At 41.9% G+C, this 18695-nt stretch overlaps 1 protein-coding gene across 1 annotated transcript in view; it reads right to left on the reverse strand.

The window, feature by feature from the left end:
* Positions 1–17381: 17381 nt before the first annotated feature.
* The window catches only part of CMYA5 (cardiomyopathy associated 5), a 102964-nt gene continuing 101650 nt past the window's right edge, over positions 17382–18695 (reverse strand). The window contains exon 13 of the mRNA XM_059694234.1: positions 17382–18150. Within this exon, the coding sequence (XP_059550217.1) occupies positions 17904–18150 (247 nt within the window). The 3' untranslated portion in view covers positions 17382–17903. The remainder of the gene's footprint in view (positions 18151–18695) is intronic.

Consider the following 18695-nt stretch of genomic DNA (forward strand, 5'->3'; position numbering starts at 1 on the left):
AACTGCCCAAGCTCCTGGGAAGAAGATTCGAGGGGTTGTCGTGGGGTCTGCATCAGTTCTGGGATTCATTAGGAAGCTCACCTGACAGCAGATGTAAGCCGCATTCCTCAACATCAACTTTATCATGAACTGTTCATATTTGGTTTGCCAAGTGTCTACTTTTTTTCTCAGTTCAAAACCCCAGCATGGAAGAGGGGTGCCATATTGGATCCTCTCAAAACCTCCAATACATAGGGTGAAATTTATAGTCAGAAAAAAAGTAGTTGTGCAAAGAATCAATCTAGTTAAGCAGAGCCAAGCCCCCTGGGGAATGATGCTATGGGGCGGGGAGGGAGTACCTGGATGGTCAGGAGGAGCCTCTCTGGAGACCAGAGAACAAGCAGGACCTAGGTCAGAGATGCCCTCTCTCTCCTCTCTGTGTCCGGCATCTCAGTTACAAGATGCCACTGAGAGAAAAATCTGCTTTTCGTCTCCTTGCAGCCTCTCTGGTTGCTAAGCAGATCCCTTGGGTAACTATGTGGGCATAAAACCTTTGCAGAACTGCCAGGAATCTGCTTCACCCAATTGTCAAAATGAAAAATGAAATCATTCCTCTCACCTGTCACTACTTTGCACAAAACTTCCATTATTGAATAGTATGGCCCAGAATGTTATCCTCACCTACCTGTGAGCATAAAAATGAGTTTTGCATATTTTACCCCGAAGAGAGTGGGAGGGGAGGAAGCGGACTTTGGGAATCTCTCAAGCTGATAACTGTTGGGAGTCTATGATTGGGGAGAAGCAGATGGAACAAACCAACAGCATCCTCTGCCCTTGGTGAAATGGTGGTAGGCTGTCCTTTGACTCAGAAATGACCCCCTCTGATGCTAGATCTAGAATGAGAAGCAGAATCTCTGGGGGTGAGACCAAGAAATTTCTGCATTTTAAAGAAATTTCTTGGGTGATCCTTATTGTGCACTATATACTTTAAAGTTCAAAAACCACTGATTTTGCTAACATAGATATGTATGCAAATAAGTGCAATAAGATATTATAGATGCTATGATACGTATGTCCAAGGAATGAGACACTGTTGGAGGGATGGTCAGTTTTAACTGGAAGTGCAAGGAAAGAGTTGCTTTGAGCCTTGATCAATGACAAGATGTTCTCTCAGGAGAGGAGGAAGGGGAGAAGGACATCCTAGGCAGGAGAGAACTGCTAGCAAATATACAGCTATGTGAAGTCGGCCTGATGAGCTAAAAAAGAGAAAGATCACTAAACCTTGAGTGTATGGTGTTGGGAAGGGAACCACAAATGAGGGGATGAGAGAAAGACTTGGAAGTTAAAGAGTTTCAAATCTAGGCTGTGGTCAGTGAGTTACTACCAAGAGAGTGATGTTCAGATTTGCATTTAAAAAAGGACACTTTGAAAGCTGGTGCAGAAGTGTATTGGGGTGCTGGCCAGGTAGGTTAGTTGGTTAGAGCATCATCCTGATAAACATAAGTTGCAGGTCTGATCTCTGCTCAAGGCACATACAAGGATCAACCAATGAATACATAAATAAGTGAAACAACAACTAAATGTTTCTCTCTCTCTCAAATAAACTTTTTTTTTTTAATCTTCACCTGGGGATGTTTTTCCATTGGTTTTTTTAGAGAGAGTAGGAGGGGGAGAGACAGAGAGAGAAACATCAATGTAAGAGAGACTCATCAATTGGTTGCCTCCTGCACACACCCTGATCAGGGCCTGGGCCAGGGAGGAGCCTGCAATCAAGGTTCATGGCCTTGATCAGAATCAAACCTGGGACCCTTCTGTCTGCAGGCCAATTCTCTATCCACGAGCCAAACCAGCCAGGGCTCAAATAAACTTTTTAAAAAAAGATGGATTGGAATGGGACAAGACAGGAGGCAGAAAGACCAAATGAGGCTGTTCTAGTAGCCCAAGCTAGGCTCAGGCTGGGTACAAGGGTGGTGGGATTGAAGAACCTTGTCTTTTTTGGCCCTGATCTGTTCAGCTACAGGTGAATTTGTGATACCAGCACTGAACTTGATAATACAATACTACCCAAATATCATACCTATTTATTAAAAAAATCAAAACGTTTGGAACTATAGCTTAGGCTCCAAATATGATGATGATACTCCTTTCTAAATACTTAAAAACAAAAAAAAATTTTAATCTCATGAAATAAGCTATGGCTCTTCAGCAAATCAATTAATCTGGTACTTCTCAAACAAGGATACAACCGTATTGTTACGAAAAGCCACTAAAAATGTGTCTTCTAGGAATATACCATTTCTTTGACAATTGGGGCTATTATTTTTTACTAGTTCAAATGCAAACATATACTGTGGCGAATCAATTTGGACTCTGATGGCTCATTCTTCTCAGCTGTTGGCCTATCTGTAAAATGTGGGAGTTGGTTTCCATTACCTCTAAGATTTTTTCAATACTCCAATATGCAATGACTTTTTTTCTCCTAACTAGTTAAGATCCCCATATTTTCCCTTTAGATTTTAGAGAGAGGTCATTTTTTCTATTTCTGTAAGGTCAGTCTCCTTAATTCACATCCCTGCTGTTGGCAGCTTTTCACCCTGTGCTGTGGTCCTTTTAAGCAAAAGGTAGGGCCTCTAACCCTCAGTTCTTGCTCAACCAGCAGTTTCCTTTGTTTCCCTTCATCTATCTTGTCTAGACTTTGTCACCTTCTTCATCCCTAATTTTAAAAAGGAAGAGTGGAGGAGGCAATAAAGATAGAGTAGCCCTTTCTTCTGAGGAGGGAAACGCCACTCCTCCATTTGACTTTTCCCTATTCTGCTGATTTGACATCCCCCACCCCTTCTGAGAAGTCCCTCCTGAACTCTCTCATTTGGAGTCTGAATTACTTTGCATTCAGTGACTTTTCAGCTTTTGATTTAACATTAACAACTTTGCCTGTCAGCCTCCCTTCCTTTCCAAATTTGTATAAGAGAGCTAAGAGTGTCCCCCACTTGAAGTCATAACATCACTTAGAGTGGAATTTTGCTGAAACTTAAACAAAAATTGCACTGGTTTCATCAAGCAAGAGAGACAGAGATATAAGCCTGATGTTGCTAAGTGAGTTTATATTCTTCATTTTCCCAAATCTATCTATCTCTCTCTCTCTCTATCTCTCTCTCTCTCTCAACACACACACACACACACACACACACACACACACACACACACACACACACCACTCTTTCAAATTGTATTTTTATGGATTGGTTTTGGAATTGGAAAGTTCTGTCATGAATACAACACTGGTTTAAGACAGAAAACAAAAGATAGGGACAAGTAAATTCATATCTCAATGGAAAAGAAACCATAGTGGGGTTTCTAGGGATCACTGCATGACAACTATTAACTAAATTTTAAAAATTAAATGTAGAGTAAGAAATACTCACAAAACCTCCAATTTTCAGAAGTCTTATCCAGTTGCTATGCCATAATCTGATCAGAGCAAACCCACCATGGTCTCTCAAAGATAGGTGAAAGGGCAAGCTCTGTGAAAAAAGGATCAGGGTGAAAAAGTTTTAGGTTATATAGTTAGGGAGGAGGAATTTAAATTATACTTATAAAAGAACAACATTTGAGTTTTGTATTATGTTCCAGGAACATCATTATGATCAGCATCATTAATCATAGGGAAATGCAAATTAAAATCACAATGAGATACCTCAGTACATCCTCTAGAATAGTCAGTATGGAGCCTAGGCATCATTATTTATGGAATCTAGGAGTCACATATTTCTTTAATAAACCTAGGTTCAATTACTGGGGACAAAACTAGAGTAAGTGGTTTTGTATATTTAGGAAGGATGTGGGAAACCAAAGTGTGTGTGCAGTAATGATAATGATACTAGTAGTGATAATGATAATAGCAATAGGGGAAGAAAGGTCACTATTTATTGTGCCTACTCATGTGCCAAGCATATATATTTCTCAGGCAAAGAAAGCACATTAGAATGGAAGCAATGGGGGGGAAAAAACCACTAAAATAATTATTATCAAGTTTCAGGATAGGAAGAAAACAAAAAAAATCCAGACTTCTCCATTTAGAGAGACAAAAGCTATATGAGGCTTTGATTAATTTTGTAAAACTCTAAAAATTTTTGCTAGGCTTCATATTAAAATATGATTAGAGGAGTTTACTTTAAAACATAAAATAATTAAGTAACATAAAAATACATATAAAGTAAAAAAATGTAATTATAATAGTGTGGTATTGGCATTAAGACAGACATATAGATCAATGGAACATAACAGAGAATTCACACATAATTGGCCCATTGATTTTCAACAAAGGTGCCAGGGAATTTTAATGAGGAAAGGATAATATTTTCAACAAATGGTGCTAAAACACCTGGTTGGTTCTACATGAAAAAGTGAATCTCAACCCTTACCTCACACCATATACAAAAATTAACTTGGAATGGATTATAGACTTAAATATAAGAACTCAAACTACAAAAGTTCTAGAAGAATACATAGGAGATGATCTGAAATAAATTTTATTTTTAAAATATTAAATATTTCATGCAAACAAAGATTTGCAATTTATGTATAAGGTATAAAGAATAAAACAACAATTGGAGCCCCTATAAACTCCTTCCCAATCACATTCTCCTCCCTCTTCTCTAGATTTTATTGTTATCCTGAATTTGTGTTTATCGTTATCTTAAATTTGTATTTATCATTCCTTTGCTTTTCTTCATGGCATTACTAGATATGGATATATCTCTAAAAATATGCTATTTCATTTTTTGGGTTTTTTAATATTATGTAAATGACATCATTTCTTCAATATTCCTACCAAAAAAAGAAAGAAAAAAAAGAAAAGCCTGAATCTAATCATAAAGAGACATCAAGGAAACTCAAATTTTGAGGTATAGTCTATAAAATAATCTGCCTATAATTTTCTAGAGGGTCAAGGTTATGAAAGTAAACTGAGGAATTTTTCCAGATTGATGAAGACTAGAGACATAACTAAATGCAATGTGTAATTCAGAACTCTATACTTTTGCTATAAGGACATTATTGGGACAATTAATGAAACTTGAATGGGGGCCTGAGAATAAGCTAATAGTAATTTATCAACATTAATTTCCTGATGTGGTGATTGTACTGTAGCTATACAGCAGAAGGATTTTGGATCACTTCCAAGCAAAAGTTTTAAGGACGGACAGGTGGTTTCCTGAGCTCCTCCTCTGCAGGAGATAGCAATGTTCCCGTTAGAGCCTGTTGCGGCAGCTGGTCCCAGAGCAAAAACAAGACGAGACAGAGCCACAGCCAACCCACAATGGACATATAGCAAGAGCAAGAAATAAACATTTGGTTGTAAGTTATGGAGCTGATGGGGTTTAGTTATTGAAGCACTAACCTGACTAAAGAAATAGGGAAAATTTTTCAGCCAACTTTAAATGAAATCAACTAGCTCTAGCCTGCATTTCTGACATCAATAGCAGAACTGGATCAAGAGGGTGGGTGCCTTCTGTGTAATGAGAAGATGCTTTGACCTGACTAAGTCTTGGTCCCTCCCTGGGAAAGTGACTCTAGGCCCTCAGTCCAGCCAGGCCACAATCTAGACGGGTAATTGCTATGCCACCACCAGCACCACACCCAGGAGATGAGCACCACCTACGAAAATGTCCTGCTGGAGGAAAGGGTAGAAGAGGGGAGCACTTAAGCATTTGTGGCAGAAGAGACATTGCAGTGCTTTGTGAAGCAAGTGATCTTCCATAAATGGGGCTAGAACAACTTTTTTTCTGTCAGGGAAAAAATGCATTTGAATTCTACCTCATACCATACACACAAAATCAATTATATTACTTCATGTATATAAATTTTATGTGTGTATTTATACACCACATACATAAAACCTAAATGTTAAAGCTAATGTAAAATAATAAAACTTTTAAAAAGAAACATACGAAAATATCTCTATGACTGTAGGGTAGGCAAAGCTTTGAGTACAAAAACAACCATAAAAAAATAAATTCAATTTTACTAAATAAAAAACTTCTGTTTATCAAAAATACCATTAAGAGAGTGAAAAATTAAGGTACAGATTAAGCAGTGACGTTTGCAAAATATATATCCAACAAATGACTAATATTCAGAATATATTTTTAAAAACCCTACCAAAAGGAAAAGTAGAGAGAAAGGGAGTGAGAGAGAACAAACACAATAGAAAAATGGGCAAAATATTTAAACAGAAACTTAAAAAACATATATCCAAATGTCCTATAAATATATACAAAGGTGTTCAACTTCTATAACATCAGGGAAATGAAAATTTAAACCACAATGTGGTACCACTATATATCTATCAGAATGGTTGGAGTGAAATAGACAAATAATACCAAGTGGTACCAAGTACATAAAGCAACTGAAACTCAGATAGTGCTGGTTGGAGTAGAAACTGGAACTTACTTTGGCAGTATGTACTGAAGCTGAATATACACATGCCATGATCCAACATATTCACTAAAAGATATGTGCAAGAACATTCATAGCAGTACTTTTTGTAATAGCCCCCAAACTAGAAACAACTCAAATGTCCATCAGTAGCAGAATGAATAAATTGCAATATCTTCATAAATCATACAAAACTGTAAAGAGAATGAACAAATAATGCTACATACAATATAGCATAGATACATCTCACAAATATGTCGGGTAGAAGAAGCCAGAAACAAAGGAAAAAAAGTCACTGAGTGATTCATTCATATAAAGTTCAAAAAACAGGCAAAACTAATCAATACTTTCAGATACTGGTTAGTCACTTAAGGATGTGGGAGTAGCTGGGAGTTACTGTGATGTTCTTTTTCTGGATATACACACGTTACATGACTACACATGTATCAGCTTTTAAAAAATTCACTATGTTACAAACTTGTTATGTACTTTTCTGAATATATTTCATACTTCAAAAGAAAGCTATCTTGATGGCTTAAAAGGATAGAGGCCTATGTAACAAAGCAACAGAAAGTTCAGAGTAGGCAAGAGAGAATCAGAATGGTGTCTCAACAATGTCATTGAGATTCCAAGCTCCTATCTTCATGGTCTTTCATGCTCAGCATGTGAATTTCATTCTCCAGGTTGCAAGATGCCTGTGTCACCTCTAGGCATTGCATTGGCTTTAGGGGAGGGCAGTAGGCCAAAGACCCAAAGCCAAAGTACATACCAACTGAGTCTAAGTCTGCAGAACTGTTTACCTTCTCACAATTTATTCTCACTATTTTAGTCATCACAATTTTCTATAGTTTCTAAAATTTCCACAATGATAAGTATTAATGTGATTTTTAAAAGAAACTGCTTATTGGGTGAGGGTGTGGGAGAAAAATCATGTTTAGATGTTCAACTGCAAGTTCTATGGGGGTAATTCACAGGGTTTCCTGTTGGGAATGAGTAATTGCAGAATCCCTTCTATGCCTATAGGGCAGCGGTTCTCAACCTGTGGGTCGCAACCCCTTTGGGGGTCGAACGACCCTTTCACAGGGGTCGCCTAAGACCATCGGAAAACACATATATAATTACATATTGTTTTTGTGATTAATCACTATGCTTTAATTATGTTCAATTTGTAACAATGAAATTGGGGGTCACCACAACATGAGGAACTGTACGAAAGGGTCGCGGCATTAGGAAGGTTGAGAACCACTGCTATAGGGGCAGAAAAATAGCCCTAAACTTATTCTTGGGAGAGTGCAGAACAATGTACTGCTCCCTGATTCTCATACAAAACCCTATGTGGGGGCCCTAGGTGCTATTCTCTGGGAGCAGAGGTGTTCCTGACCTGCAATGACTTGGGGAAATGGCAGTGTCCCACACAGCCAGGGTTTGGTGTGTAGGTGTCTGCCGCTGCTGTTCAACACTCAAATACATATTTTATCTATTTTCTGGAGCTCTGCAGGGTAGAACTTAGCTCAGAATAATTAAGGAGAAATGCAAATCAAGGAATAAGCCTGGTTATAGTTTAATTCACTGAAAGAAGACAAAAGTAAACAGCAGTATAAATTATATTTCAACAGAGTTGATTTCCTGAAAGATATGATTAACACTTTTCTTTTTAAAAAATGACATTTGAAATGGCCTGTGTTTCGGACAAGTGTATTCGCTCTTTCTGAATGATAATTTTGACCCTGAGGCTTCGATCCTTCACTTACCTTTAGTCATTCCTCCCAGAGAAAACTCGGTGACCAGCAAACAAACTCGGTGGGAGCTTCTGCTTGAAGGACCTGAACATTTTTCTCCCTCTGACTTACAATCCAGGAACCCTTTGGAGATGACCCTCAAATTTTCCAGTGAAGAGAAACAGGGAGTTGATGCATAGTCATCCTGAATTGTGAGAAGGTAAACTGTGTTAAAGAAGAGCCAAATCCTATATGATTTTCAGACTTCACTTTCAACAGTATTTACTGCCTACTTTGTATAAGGGCCTAAGCTAAAACCTGGGGTATTCAGAGAAAATCTCTCCCACCACAGGAGCCTTGCTCAGTGACACCCTAGAGTCACCCCCTTAGCCACTGTCCCCCCTGCCCCAACTATACTGAACTTTGAGACCTCCTAGGCATCAGGCTATTTCTCACCTACTCACCTTAACTCCTTATTTATTTATTTATTTATTTATTTATTTATTTATTTATTTATTTATTTATTTAATAGAATCTTGCCCAGAGGACACTGTTATGCCCCAACTCCTTGGCTGAGAATCACTAGTTCCTGTATATTTTACTAAGCTTCACTTATTGTAGTTTATATTTCAAAAAGAACACTCAGCTGGCGCCATTTTGGGGCTCAGCCCACCTGGTTTTCCAGATGACTTAATAAATTCATAATTCTTTACCAAAAAAAGAGAAAAGAACACTCTCCCTCTTGTTTTTCAAATATGAAACAATAATATTACATGTTCTTTTTCAAAGTACATTTGCCCCACCCCCAAATCAAGGCTCACTGAGCACAGCGGGCCTGAATTAGGGTGGGCTCAAATCTTTACTATTGAACCGTGTGGTCACTGCAAAACCATGATTAAGGGCCTGCCCCTGACATCTAAGGCTAGAGAGAATCGAAGAGACCAAGGTGAACTAGCTATGGTTTGATCCCAATTTATACAAGGATTTCACACAAGAGTGTGCGTGCAGGAATTGGTATTACTATATCAAAGCACCTCTGGCTTTGTTTAGACTCTAGACTTGGGCCTGTGCCCTTGTGGTAGCTCTCTTGCAAAGGTTTTCCTATCTCACAGCTTTACATTCAGCTCCAGTGCATAAATATTTGAGCACTGATAATCTCACAGCCATGCACTCCCTATGTGCAGTGACTCAGGGTTAAGAGAGCCTCACTACTACTGCTCTAGCCAAGTGAGGACTGACCAAGGGCTGAGCACAAATTAGAAACGGAAAAAAGCCACAGGCCTCCTCGTCCTCAGTAGTCCCACCAACTCCAAACTCCCAAAATTCCCCACAGCCTCAAGCAACCACGTTTCCAGGACTTGGCTTGTACCACCTGCAATAAGCACTCAAGATAAACAGGATGGGCCACACTCAGAGGAGCTCTATTTCTGGGGAGGGCTGGCTGCACTGTTAGGGATAGGGCCAGCTGGTAAAGGGATAACCAGCTGACAGGTACACTATCCCAAGGATAAACTTGACTCTACTAGCATATTTTAACCATTGAGCCATTAGAACTATGGACAATAAAAGTGTGACAAACCTCAAGAGAGCAAATGATTTTGCTCACTGCTGTCATGTCCACAGAGTAACTTCTCTGAGGTCATATTCTATATAATAAAAGCCTAATATGCTTTGTCCGGTCATCCATTCAACCAATAAAAGCATAATATGCTTTGTCCGGTCATCCATTCAACCAATCAAAGCATAATATGCTAATGATATGCTAATGTCACTCAACCCCTCGCTATGACATGCATTGACCACCAGGGGGCAGATAGTCGACCAGTTGGCCAGTTGCTATAACGTGCACTGACCACCAGGGGACAGACACTTTGACCAGTAGGTTAGCTTGCTGCTGGTGTCCAGCGATCTGGACTAAGATGGCCCAGACACACCCTGCAGTCCACCCGTGGTTCCTCCCTAGCTGGCCAACCTCCCGTTCCTCCTCAGCCTGATCATGCACCCGTGGGGTCCCCCTTGGCCTGGCCTGCGCCCTCTCACAATGTGGGCTGAGGGACCCACCCCCTGAGTGCACGACGGGGCCTCTAGTGTTAGATAAGTACGGGCACAGGAACACTCATTCTTTATGCTCCATGATCTTGCTTTTCCCGACTCCCTCATGCCAACAGCTGAAGGGGAGAGGGGTTGGCGGCTGACCACCGCAAGGTTTCTATATATCACATTTTTAGCCCGTATCACGTCTCACCTGTGGCTTGGGAACTCACAGAAAGACAAGGTTGCACACCGCAGAGTTTTTCTTTTGGCCGCTAACAACTGGTCACATTGCACATTTCAAAGTTACAGAGCTCCATGGCGCAAACGTGGGGCAGGGGCAGACAATTCTCTGCTCAGAGCTGGACAGTAAGGCCAGAGCCAAGTGTTCCCGAAGAGGACAACCTCAGCAAGGCAACCCCTGGAAGCAGGCACCCAGGGACTCCAGGAAACTTCACTCTCGGGCCTTCAGGGCTGTCCATATAGGGGTCTCCTTCTCGGGCGCCGAGAAGCCTCCCTTTTCTGGACGCAGGGAAAGGGTGCGGGTCAAAGGCTAAGCTGGGCGAGCGGGGAGGCGAAGGGGAGGGCGGTTCCTTCGGGCCCCAGCAGAGGTAGACTGGAAAGCGAAGGGTTCAAGACGGGAAAGGCCGTTTTCTGGGGTGTGGCTGGGGGGCTGCTCCCCTCCCCTTCTCTCGCCACGGATAACGAATCCCATGGAGCGGGAAGACTGAAGTTGGGTCCTGATGGGTCCCCGCGGAAGCCCCTCCTAGCCCGATCCCCTGCTGCTGGCGAAGGCCGCAGAGGCGTCAAAGCTGAACGCGGTGCGGGCAGCGCCTGGGGGGCCTGACCGGAGAGGCGGGGGGCGCGGTGCGGCCGAGCCGGAGTCCGCTGCGGGCGTCGTGGAGGGACGGACGCCAGGTCCGCGCAGGTCCCGTCGCTGAGCAGGCCGCGCTCATGCCTGCGGCGCAGGTGGCAGGGCCCGCACCACGCGTGCCTGGGAGAGACGGCGGAGCGCTCGGCAGCCTCGGCACTCCGCGAGTTGCGGCCTGGTGGGGGGGGGGGGGGAGGGAGGTGCCGGCCGGAGGAGGGTGGGGGGTGGAGGGAGGGGAAGCTCTGCCCCTAGTCCGGGCCTTGGCGTGCGCCTGCGCGGCCGGCCGTGGAGGGGACGCCGAGCCGCTCCTACGGCGCAGAGCGCTAGTCCGGGCCGGGCCCTGGCCCCGGAGTGAGTCCTCGCTTCCAGGCCTACGCAGGACGCCCCGACCCTGCCCCGACCCCCCCAGTAGCAGCCGGCTCCCCCCTCTCCCCCTGTCCCTCCCAGGCCCCTCCATGCGGCCAATTCCTGTGCAGCCGTCAGGGCGCAGTGCAGGCGGTTCTTCTGAGAAGACCACCTCGGTCCTCCCAAGTTCCCCCGCCCGCACGTTCATTTAGAACTGCCTTCCCCGGACTTACCCTAAGGGTTCAAGGAGACAGAAATAAAAGGGCACTTAGGACCGTATCTCAGGAGTCTTGCTTATTCGACATGCTAGTGACATGAACTAACATTTATCATCATTTGGTCGCCCCAAACAGATATGTTCTCCCTCCTTTGGAACCCCATGATTCTTCTGTCCAACATGCCGCATTGCGTCCCCTGTGGGCCTGTCCTGGCCTTTTTGGAGGTAGGGAGTATGTCTTACCTTGTTTCTTAGCAAGAATTGGTGTCCTGACATGGTAACCATTAAATTAAAATACATTTAAATTAAACAGTTAAATGTAATGACATTGCCTTGACTCTAAATAAAACTGGGCACCAAGTTTGGCCCATGAAGAAGTTTCTATTCAGCCTTCCCAGCTGGGTTTATAAAAACTGATCTGAGTTCATAGTTAATATAGAAACACTACACACTTTCCCATGACAAACCCAAGAATAACTCTAGGTCAAATAGTAAAATTGGTACCTTTAAAACCAAAGCATTTTTATAGAAATGAAAACTTGGAAGTCAATTGAATGTCAATAATGGACTGGCTTAGGAGTTTAAGATCATCTTTCCAGTGGACAACAATTGGGCATTAAAATAGTGATATGAATCTGTAGTTGATGTGAGAAGATGTTCAAGACAGATTTAAGTGATGAAAGCAGAGTTTATTTGCATTTTTAAAGTGAGTGTATGTGTGTGTGTGTGTGTGTGTCCCCAAAGAAATAAATGGGTGGATACACACCATTGTTAATTAACATTGCTTGTCTCTGAGTGGTGAAGTTAAGGATCATTTTTCTTTTCTTCTAACTACTTTTCTTGAATGTAATGAGTAAAAACAGGAAAATACTAAACTTTCATTGGAATTACAGTGGTCATGGATAACTAAATGCTTGTGTGAGAACACTGTGGTATTCTGAGGACTACACTAAGCTCTTTCATTGTAACCAGTCCCTGCATTATAGCTGAATTAATAACAGCTAATGTGTTTGCTATCATTATATGTCACTCTGTTAAGAACTTTACATTTTTTAAAAATATATTTTATTGATTTTTTTACAGAGAGGGATAGAGAGTTAGAAACATCGATGAGAGAGAAACATCGATCAGCTGCCTCCTGCACACTCCCGACTGGGGATGTGTCCACAACCAAGGTACATGCCCTTGACCGGAATTGAACCCGGGACCCTTGAGTCCGAAGGCTGATACTCTATCCACCGAGCCAACCCGGTTAGGGCAAGAACGTTACATTTTTTAATTCTTTCATTTATGTGTTAGAACAACCCCTTTCTGCTTTATTTTCCTTTATAGTACATATCACTTTCTGGTACTAAACTATTTACATATTTATCTCCTTTACTGCATGTCGTTCCTCTCACTAGAATGTGAACTTCCTGAGGCAGTGATGTTTGTTTCAATCACTGCCAGACTCCTAGTACCTACAGCAGTGCTTGGCAACTGATTAGGACTCGAATGAATGAGTGAATGAATGAACGAACAAATGAACAACCTTACAACATAAAGACTAGCATTATTCCTACCTTACAATAAGGATTCTAAAAGAGGCTAAGCAATTTGCCCAGTCACACAGCTATGAAGGAGCAGAGCCATATTTCAACCCAGATCCACATGATTACAGGATCTGTGTTCTGAATCACTCTCATCAATCACAACAAATCCTTGAATGAGTGTCCTCCTCCTCCCACATGCAGTCAATCCATAGAGGAGATAGTGAGATGACACATAAGGAATGGCTTGCTTTTATTAAATTAGTAAGATGATCACATAATAGATTATGTTCTATCATCTGCAATAGTCATCATAGCAGGTATGATATTTTCAGATAAAAAGTAGGAGGAACAGCTCTAGCCAGTTTGGCTCAGTGCATAGAGCTTCAGCCCACGGATTGAAGGGTCCTGGGTTTGATTCTAGTCAAGGTTACGTACCTCCGATTGCAGGCTCAATCCCTGGTCCTGGTCAGGGCATGTGTGGGAGGTAACCAACCGATATTTCTCTGTCTTTCCCTCTCCCTTCTACTCTCTCTAAAACTCAATGGAAAAGTATCCTCGGATGAGGATTAACAACTACAAAAACAAGTAGGAGGCACAGGGCCTAGACATCTAATCAAGTATTCACTCAATGAAGAAGAAAACTATAGCCTAAGAAGTAGTCTTAAAGCATTTTTAAAAATGTGAATACAAGAAGCTGGGCTGCACAGATAAGAATCCACAAAGGACAAGGATTTCTCTGGGAAGCCCAGCTCTGATTAAGAAGAAAGTACTTAGAGCAGCAAACCCAAATATTTGGGCCCATGGCTAGCCAGGGCAGCTTAATAATGCTGGTCAGCGAGGGCATCCACATAACTTGCCTTGATCACCAATCTTTTGACTGTCATGAGACTTCCTGTATGACAGTATGTCAATTCACCTGAGCATGTGGGATTTAAGAGGTAAAAAGTCACAGGTCGTGTGTGCAGCCCAAGGTGGACCATAGTGGGTACCTGCAGGTGTTGGAGCTCAGGAGCCTAGAGAGAGTATCCTCTGACTACAGATATGTGTTCTCCAGCCCCTTTGGCAATTTCATTTTTCACTATAAATTAAGCAATCGTCATACTAAACTATTACCGAGATTTTTGTGGGCTTAATTAATGTGGCTGAGTCCCTGTGGACCTGACAACATTTGGGAGCTCTGATGTTCCAGTTTCTAGATCTTCAATGGGAAAACTAGCTCTGAATTGTAATGATAATTCTACTTCCTCCAACCCCCCAAGACACACACATTCACAAACACATATAGTCACACATATGAAATATACACAACATACAGATGCACACACTCACACACACAATATATACACATCTACGAGGCCCTGTTTGGCCAGCCAGCCTCCCTGGATGACATCAATATCTCATCTTCCCTGCAACTGCAAAATCATGTCATTGAAAATGTATGATATTTCACCATCTTTGGTGGTGGCCAACTTTTCATCAAAGGCAAGCAGACACAGTTCAGCACAGAGTCGGTCCAGCTATAAGAGCCGTTTCCTCCCACATTCTGCATGAGGTTGGCCATTATGGGGAGTCAGCAGGGGCAGTTCCCTTGGAGCAGGAATTGAGCAGAGTTACTGAGCCGAGAAGGAAACAAAGAATGACTTTTCTTCTCTCCCACCTACACTAGGTCCTTTCTCTGCAGAAGCTAAGAGCTGGTACAGCCCAACCCAGGGGGGCTTTATGGAACATCCTGTTTAATGTTGAAAAACATAATACCAAACACATGAAGAGCCAATTCTTTGAGACTGCCCTTGAATCTACTCTTTATTCCTGTTACTTCTTGTTAACTCACCCAGAATATATCCTAAAGTCCTACTTAGCCTTTAAGGCCATGTGAACTGATCCCCAGCTACTCTCTATTTTCATAGCATTCTCTCCCTCCTGTTTATTTCACTTTAGCCCTGCTACCTCCTCACTGGTCCTTTAACCCACCCCCACGCTGCTGCCTCGGGACCTCTACACTGCTGTCCCTTCTGCATGGAATACTCTTTCCCCACAGATATCCACATGGCCTGCTCCCTCATCTCATTTGGGTCTTTATTCAAATATCACCTTATCAGAGCTACTTTCCATCAGACCTAAAATATACAGCAGCCCCTACCTCCTATTATTCCTTATTGTCTTACCCTCATTTATTTCCCTTCCTAGTTCTTACTCCCCACTTATATATTATATATGTGTTTATTGTGTCTTCTTCCACCAAAATATAAGCTCTTTGAAAGCAGGGGTTTTGTCTGATTTGATGACTGCCATTTCCCCAGGGCCTAGAATAGTGCCCAGCCCACAGTAAGTACTCAATAAATATGTATTGAATAAATGAATTGTGTTTCTTCTTCCCCATTTTTCTTTTTCCTACTTATTTTACCCCCTCTTTCAGAAGTTATAAAATCCTCAAACAACATGCTGACTCCAGTAGAAGTGCCTGGCACACAGTAAAGTCCAACAGGAAGTCTGGGCAGCCCAGCACAAAGTCTGGGGGCTCTAGGTTGGTTGAGAAATGAGCTGGTTCTACAGAAACCCACCAAAGGGGAGACACTAATGGGATTCTAAGGCCATTCTAAAGGGAGGGGAATTGATTTAGTAGGCCTTTGAATTCTACAAAGAGAAGCCTAAGCCTGGGCAGGCTGGAAGAAGCAGAGGTAGAATGCTCTCCTGCTATTATGAAAGAAGTCTGTATTGGTAAGAGAGATTTTTATATGTTGATGTTTTCTAGTTCCCCTGCCTGGTTTTGAAAAAACAATGTTTGAAGAGATGCCAGAAACTTACAGAATAAAGGAGAACAGAGAGGTTAGTCTATTCAATGTGGCAGGAAGACCAGGCTGAAGAAAAGATCAGAAGGGACTCCCGGCAATGGTGGATATTTCACATTCAGCTTTATTTTGTTTCAGGTTGTATGAAGAAATTTCCCTCATTAACCTCAAATTTTCAACTAAAGCTGTGTTAACCACTTCCAAGGACAGCCTTGTGTTAGCACTGCCTTAAGAAATCAAAGGAGCACTGTTTGTGTTTTGGGATGATGGAGACCAAACGGGCCTAGGGAAGCATGAAGAGGTAAGTAGTGGTGAGGTAGCCAGAGGTGATGGAGGAGAACTCAGAAGCAGGAAGTCAGAGATGTTAACCAGGAGAATGTAACCATCTACAGAAATTCTTGGAAATTTGGGCTAAAAAATAAACCCCATTTTTTTTTTTTGCAATTAGTATTTGGATATTAAAGGAAAAAGGACTCTGAAATAATGAAGGATTTATGGACTTTGGGGTTACGCTGCATCACAGAAACCAGATTTGAACCTCAGTGGTTATCTAGTTTTCTAACTTTATTTAACCATAGAAACATTTTCAGCAAATTGATTATTATGGCCCTAACCGGTTTGGCTCAGTGGACGGAGCGTCAGCCTGCGGACTCAAGGGTCCTGGGTTTGATTCCGGTCAAGGGCATGTACCTTGGTTGCAGGCACATCCCCAGTAGGGAGTGTGCAGGAGGCAGCTGATCGATGTTTATCTCTCTCTTCGATGTTTCTAACTCTCTATCCCTCTCCCTTCCTCTCTGTAAAAAAATCAATAAAATACATATTTTTAAAAATAATTATTATGAAGAACCCAATGTGTAAAATGGATCTGAATTTATGCCCACCTAGCTTTCCCATTGGATCCCACATGGGCCCTTAGGCACCTCTGTGGAATCCCAATACCCCACTAGCACAACTTTGCACACATTTTAGGAAGATTTGGAGAGATTTCAATATAATATCTAAAAATGACCTAGCACTTTTTTTCTAGTAAAAGGAGATTCCTGGCTTCGGGTAGTTGACTGTAACACTGAGCTGAAAGTGTTTAGGTTTTAAAACATACCACATGTGTAAAATTCTCACGTGAAAATTAGTAGTAGTATGACCCATTAAAGCAGTGGTTCTCAACCTTCCTAATGCCGCGACCCTTTAATACAGTTCCTCATGTTGTGGTGACCCCCAATTTCATTGTTACAAATTGAACATAATTAAAGCATAGTGATTAGTCACAAAAATAATATGTAATTATATATGTGTTTTCCGATGGTCTTAGGTGACCCCTGTGAAAGGGTCGTTCAACCCCCAAAGGGGTCGCGACCCACAGGTTGAGAACCGCTGCACTAAAGTGTGATGGCTATTTACCCTGCAGTTTGTCCCGGTCCAGAGAGGCCAGCTGGTAAGTTACTGACAATAAACTCACATAACCTGTTTTGTTTTATAGACTCTAACCATTTATTTAACAAAATGGAAATTTCTAATATTCAGCATTTTTCTACATTTAAAATTTCAGGGAAAAGAGACCCATGTTCTACAGCATATATTATTACAAAAGAGTTCATCATCAACTTGGAAGGGTTAAAACCCTTTCTCTCATGAGTAGGACTCATCATCCTTTAGTGAAGTGAGGCGACATTTCTCTTGTGGAAAAAGTCCGTGTTTCTTGTCGGAGGAGAGGAATTACCAGCACAGTCTTCTGAGGATTTCTTTTATCAGTAAGACAGGTGGAAGTCCACTTCTCTGCTTTGGTTCCCAGGTCAGGTACAAATCCTTTCAAAGCAGGGAAGAACTCGGGTTTTCTTGGTGGTTTTGCTCACGTGGTGATCCCTGTGCATGTAGCTATCAGTGCAAATGTGTGGGAGACACTTTGAATAATGGATAGCACCCACGGGAAAGCAATGGGCCCCCAACAGAGTTTGAATTCTTATTCTTTCAAACTCTGAAAGCCAGAGATCACTTGTGCCTCGCAGAATCCGGAGGCTCTATCCCCAGGTGCAAAGTACATTTTCCAGGTTTCTCCAGGGCAAAGGCAGGGTGCACACCCTCATTAAACCTGTGCCTAATGATGAAGAGCAACTGTCCACTTTCGGCATTTATGAATAGAAGCCGCTGGTGGTTGTAGTCCAGCAGAATGCCCACCCTGGCAGGACGCTCAGTCACATGGACGTCGCTCACAATGCCACTATAGAAAAATGTGTATCTGAAATGTAACGGGATAGAAAATTAAAAACTTCAGAAATCCTGATGGCCATGATAAAGAAAATCACTTGGAGGTCACCAATGTTTCAGTTATTAACCTCAATTCACAACAATGAGTTGCAATAACATTGTCCCAGGTACTTTAAACACATCCCCCCTAGATGCTAAAATGGATAGCTCATCCCAACAGATGAGCATTTTTAATAATTTTGTTCCTTCTACATTAGGAAGCAGTCCCAGAATAACCAACATGTGCCTCCCTTGTGATTTTTCTCAACATTCTAATTCTCTCCCAGCTGCCCACATGTTTTAACTACCACATTCATGGTGTGTCATTCTTTTGAATAAAACTCCTTTGAGGCTGACATGTATTTTTAAAAGTACTTCCAGCTTGCCTTCCATAAAATGTATTAATTTTACAGTTTAAGGATTTATAATAACTTACATAAGGGCCTTTATGAAGTTTAAGAAATATTTTATTATTTTTGCCCAGCTTTAGCCTCTATATAAGCTCCCCTCATTCCAAACCAACTTTCTTTTTTGACT

Source organism: Myotis daubentonii, chromosome 4, assembly GCF_963259705.1.
Source record: "Myotis daubentonii chromosome 4, mMyoDau2.1, whole genome shotgun sequence".
NCBI classification, from domain to species: domain Eukaryota; kingdom Metazoa; phylum Chordata; class Mammalia; order Chiroptera; family Vespertilionidae; genus Myotis; species Myotis daubentonii.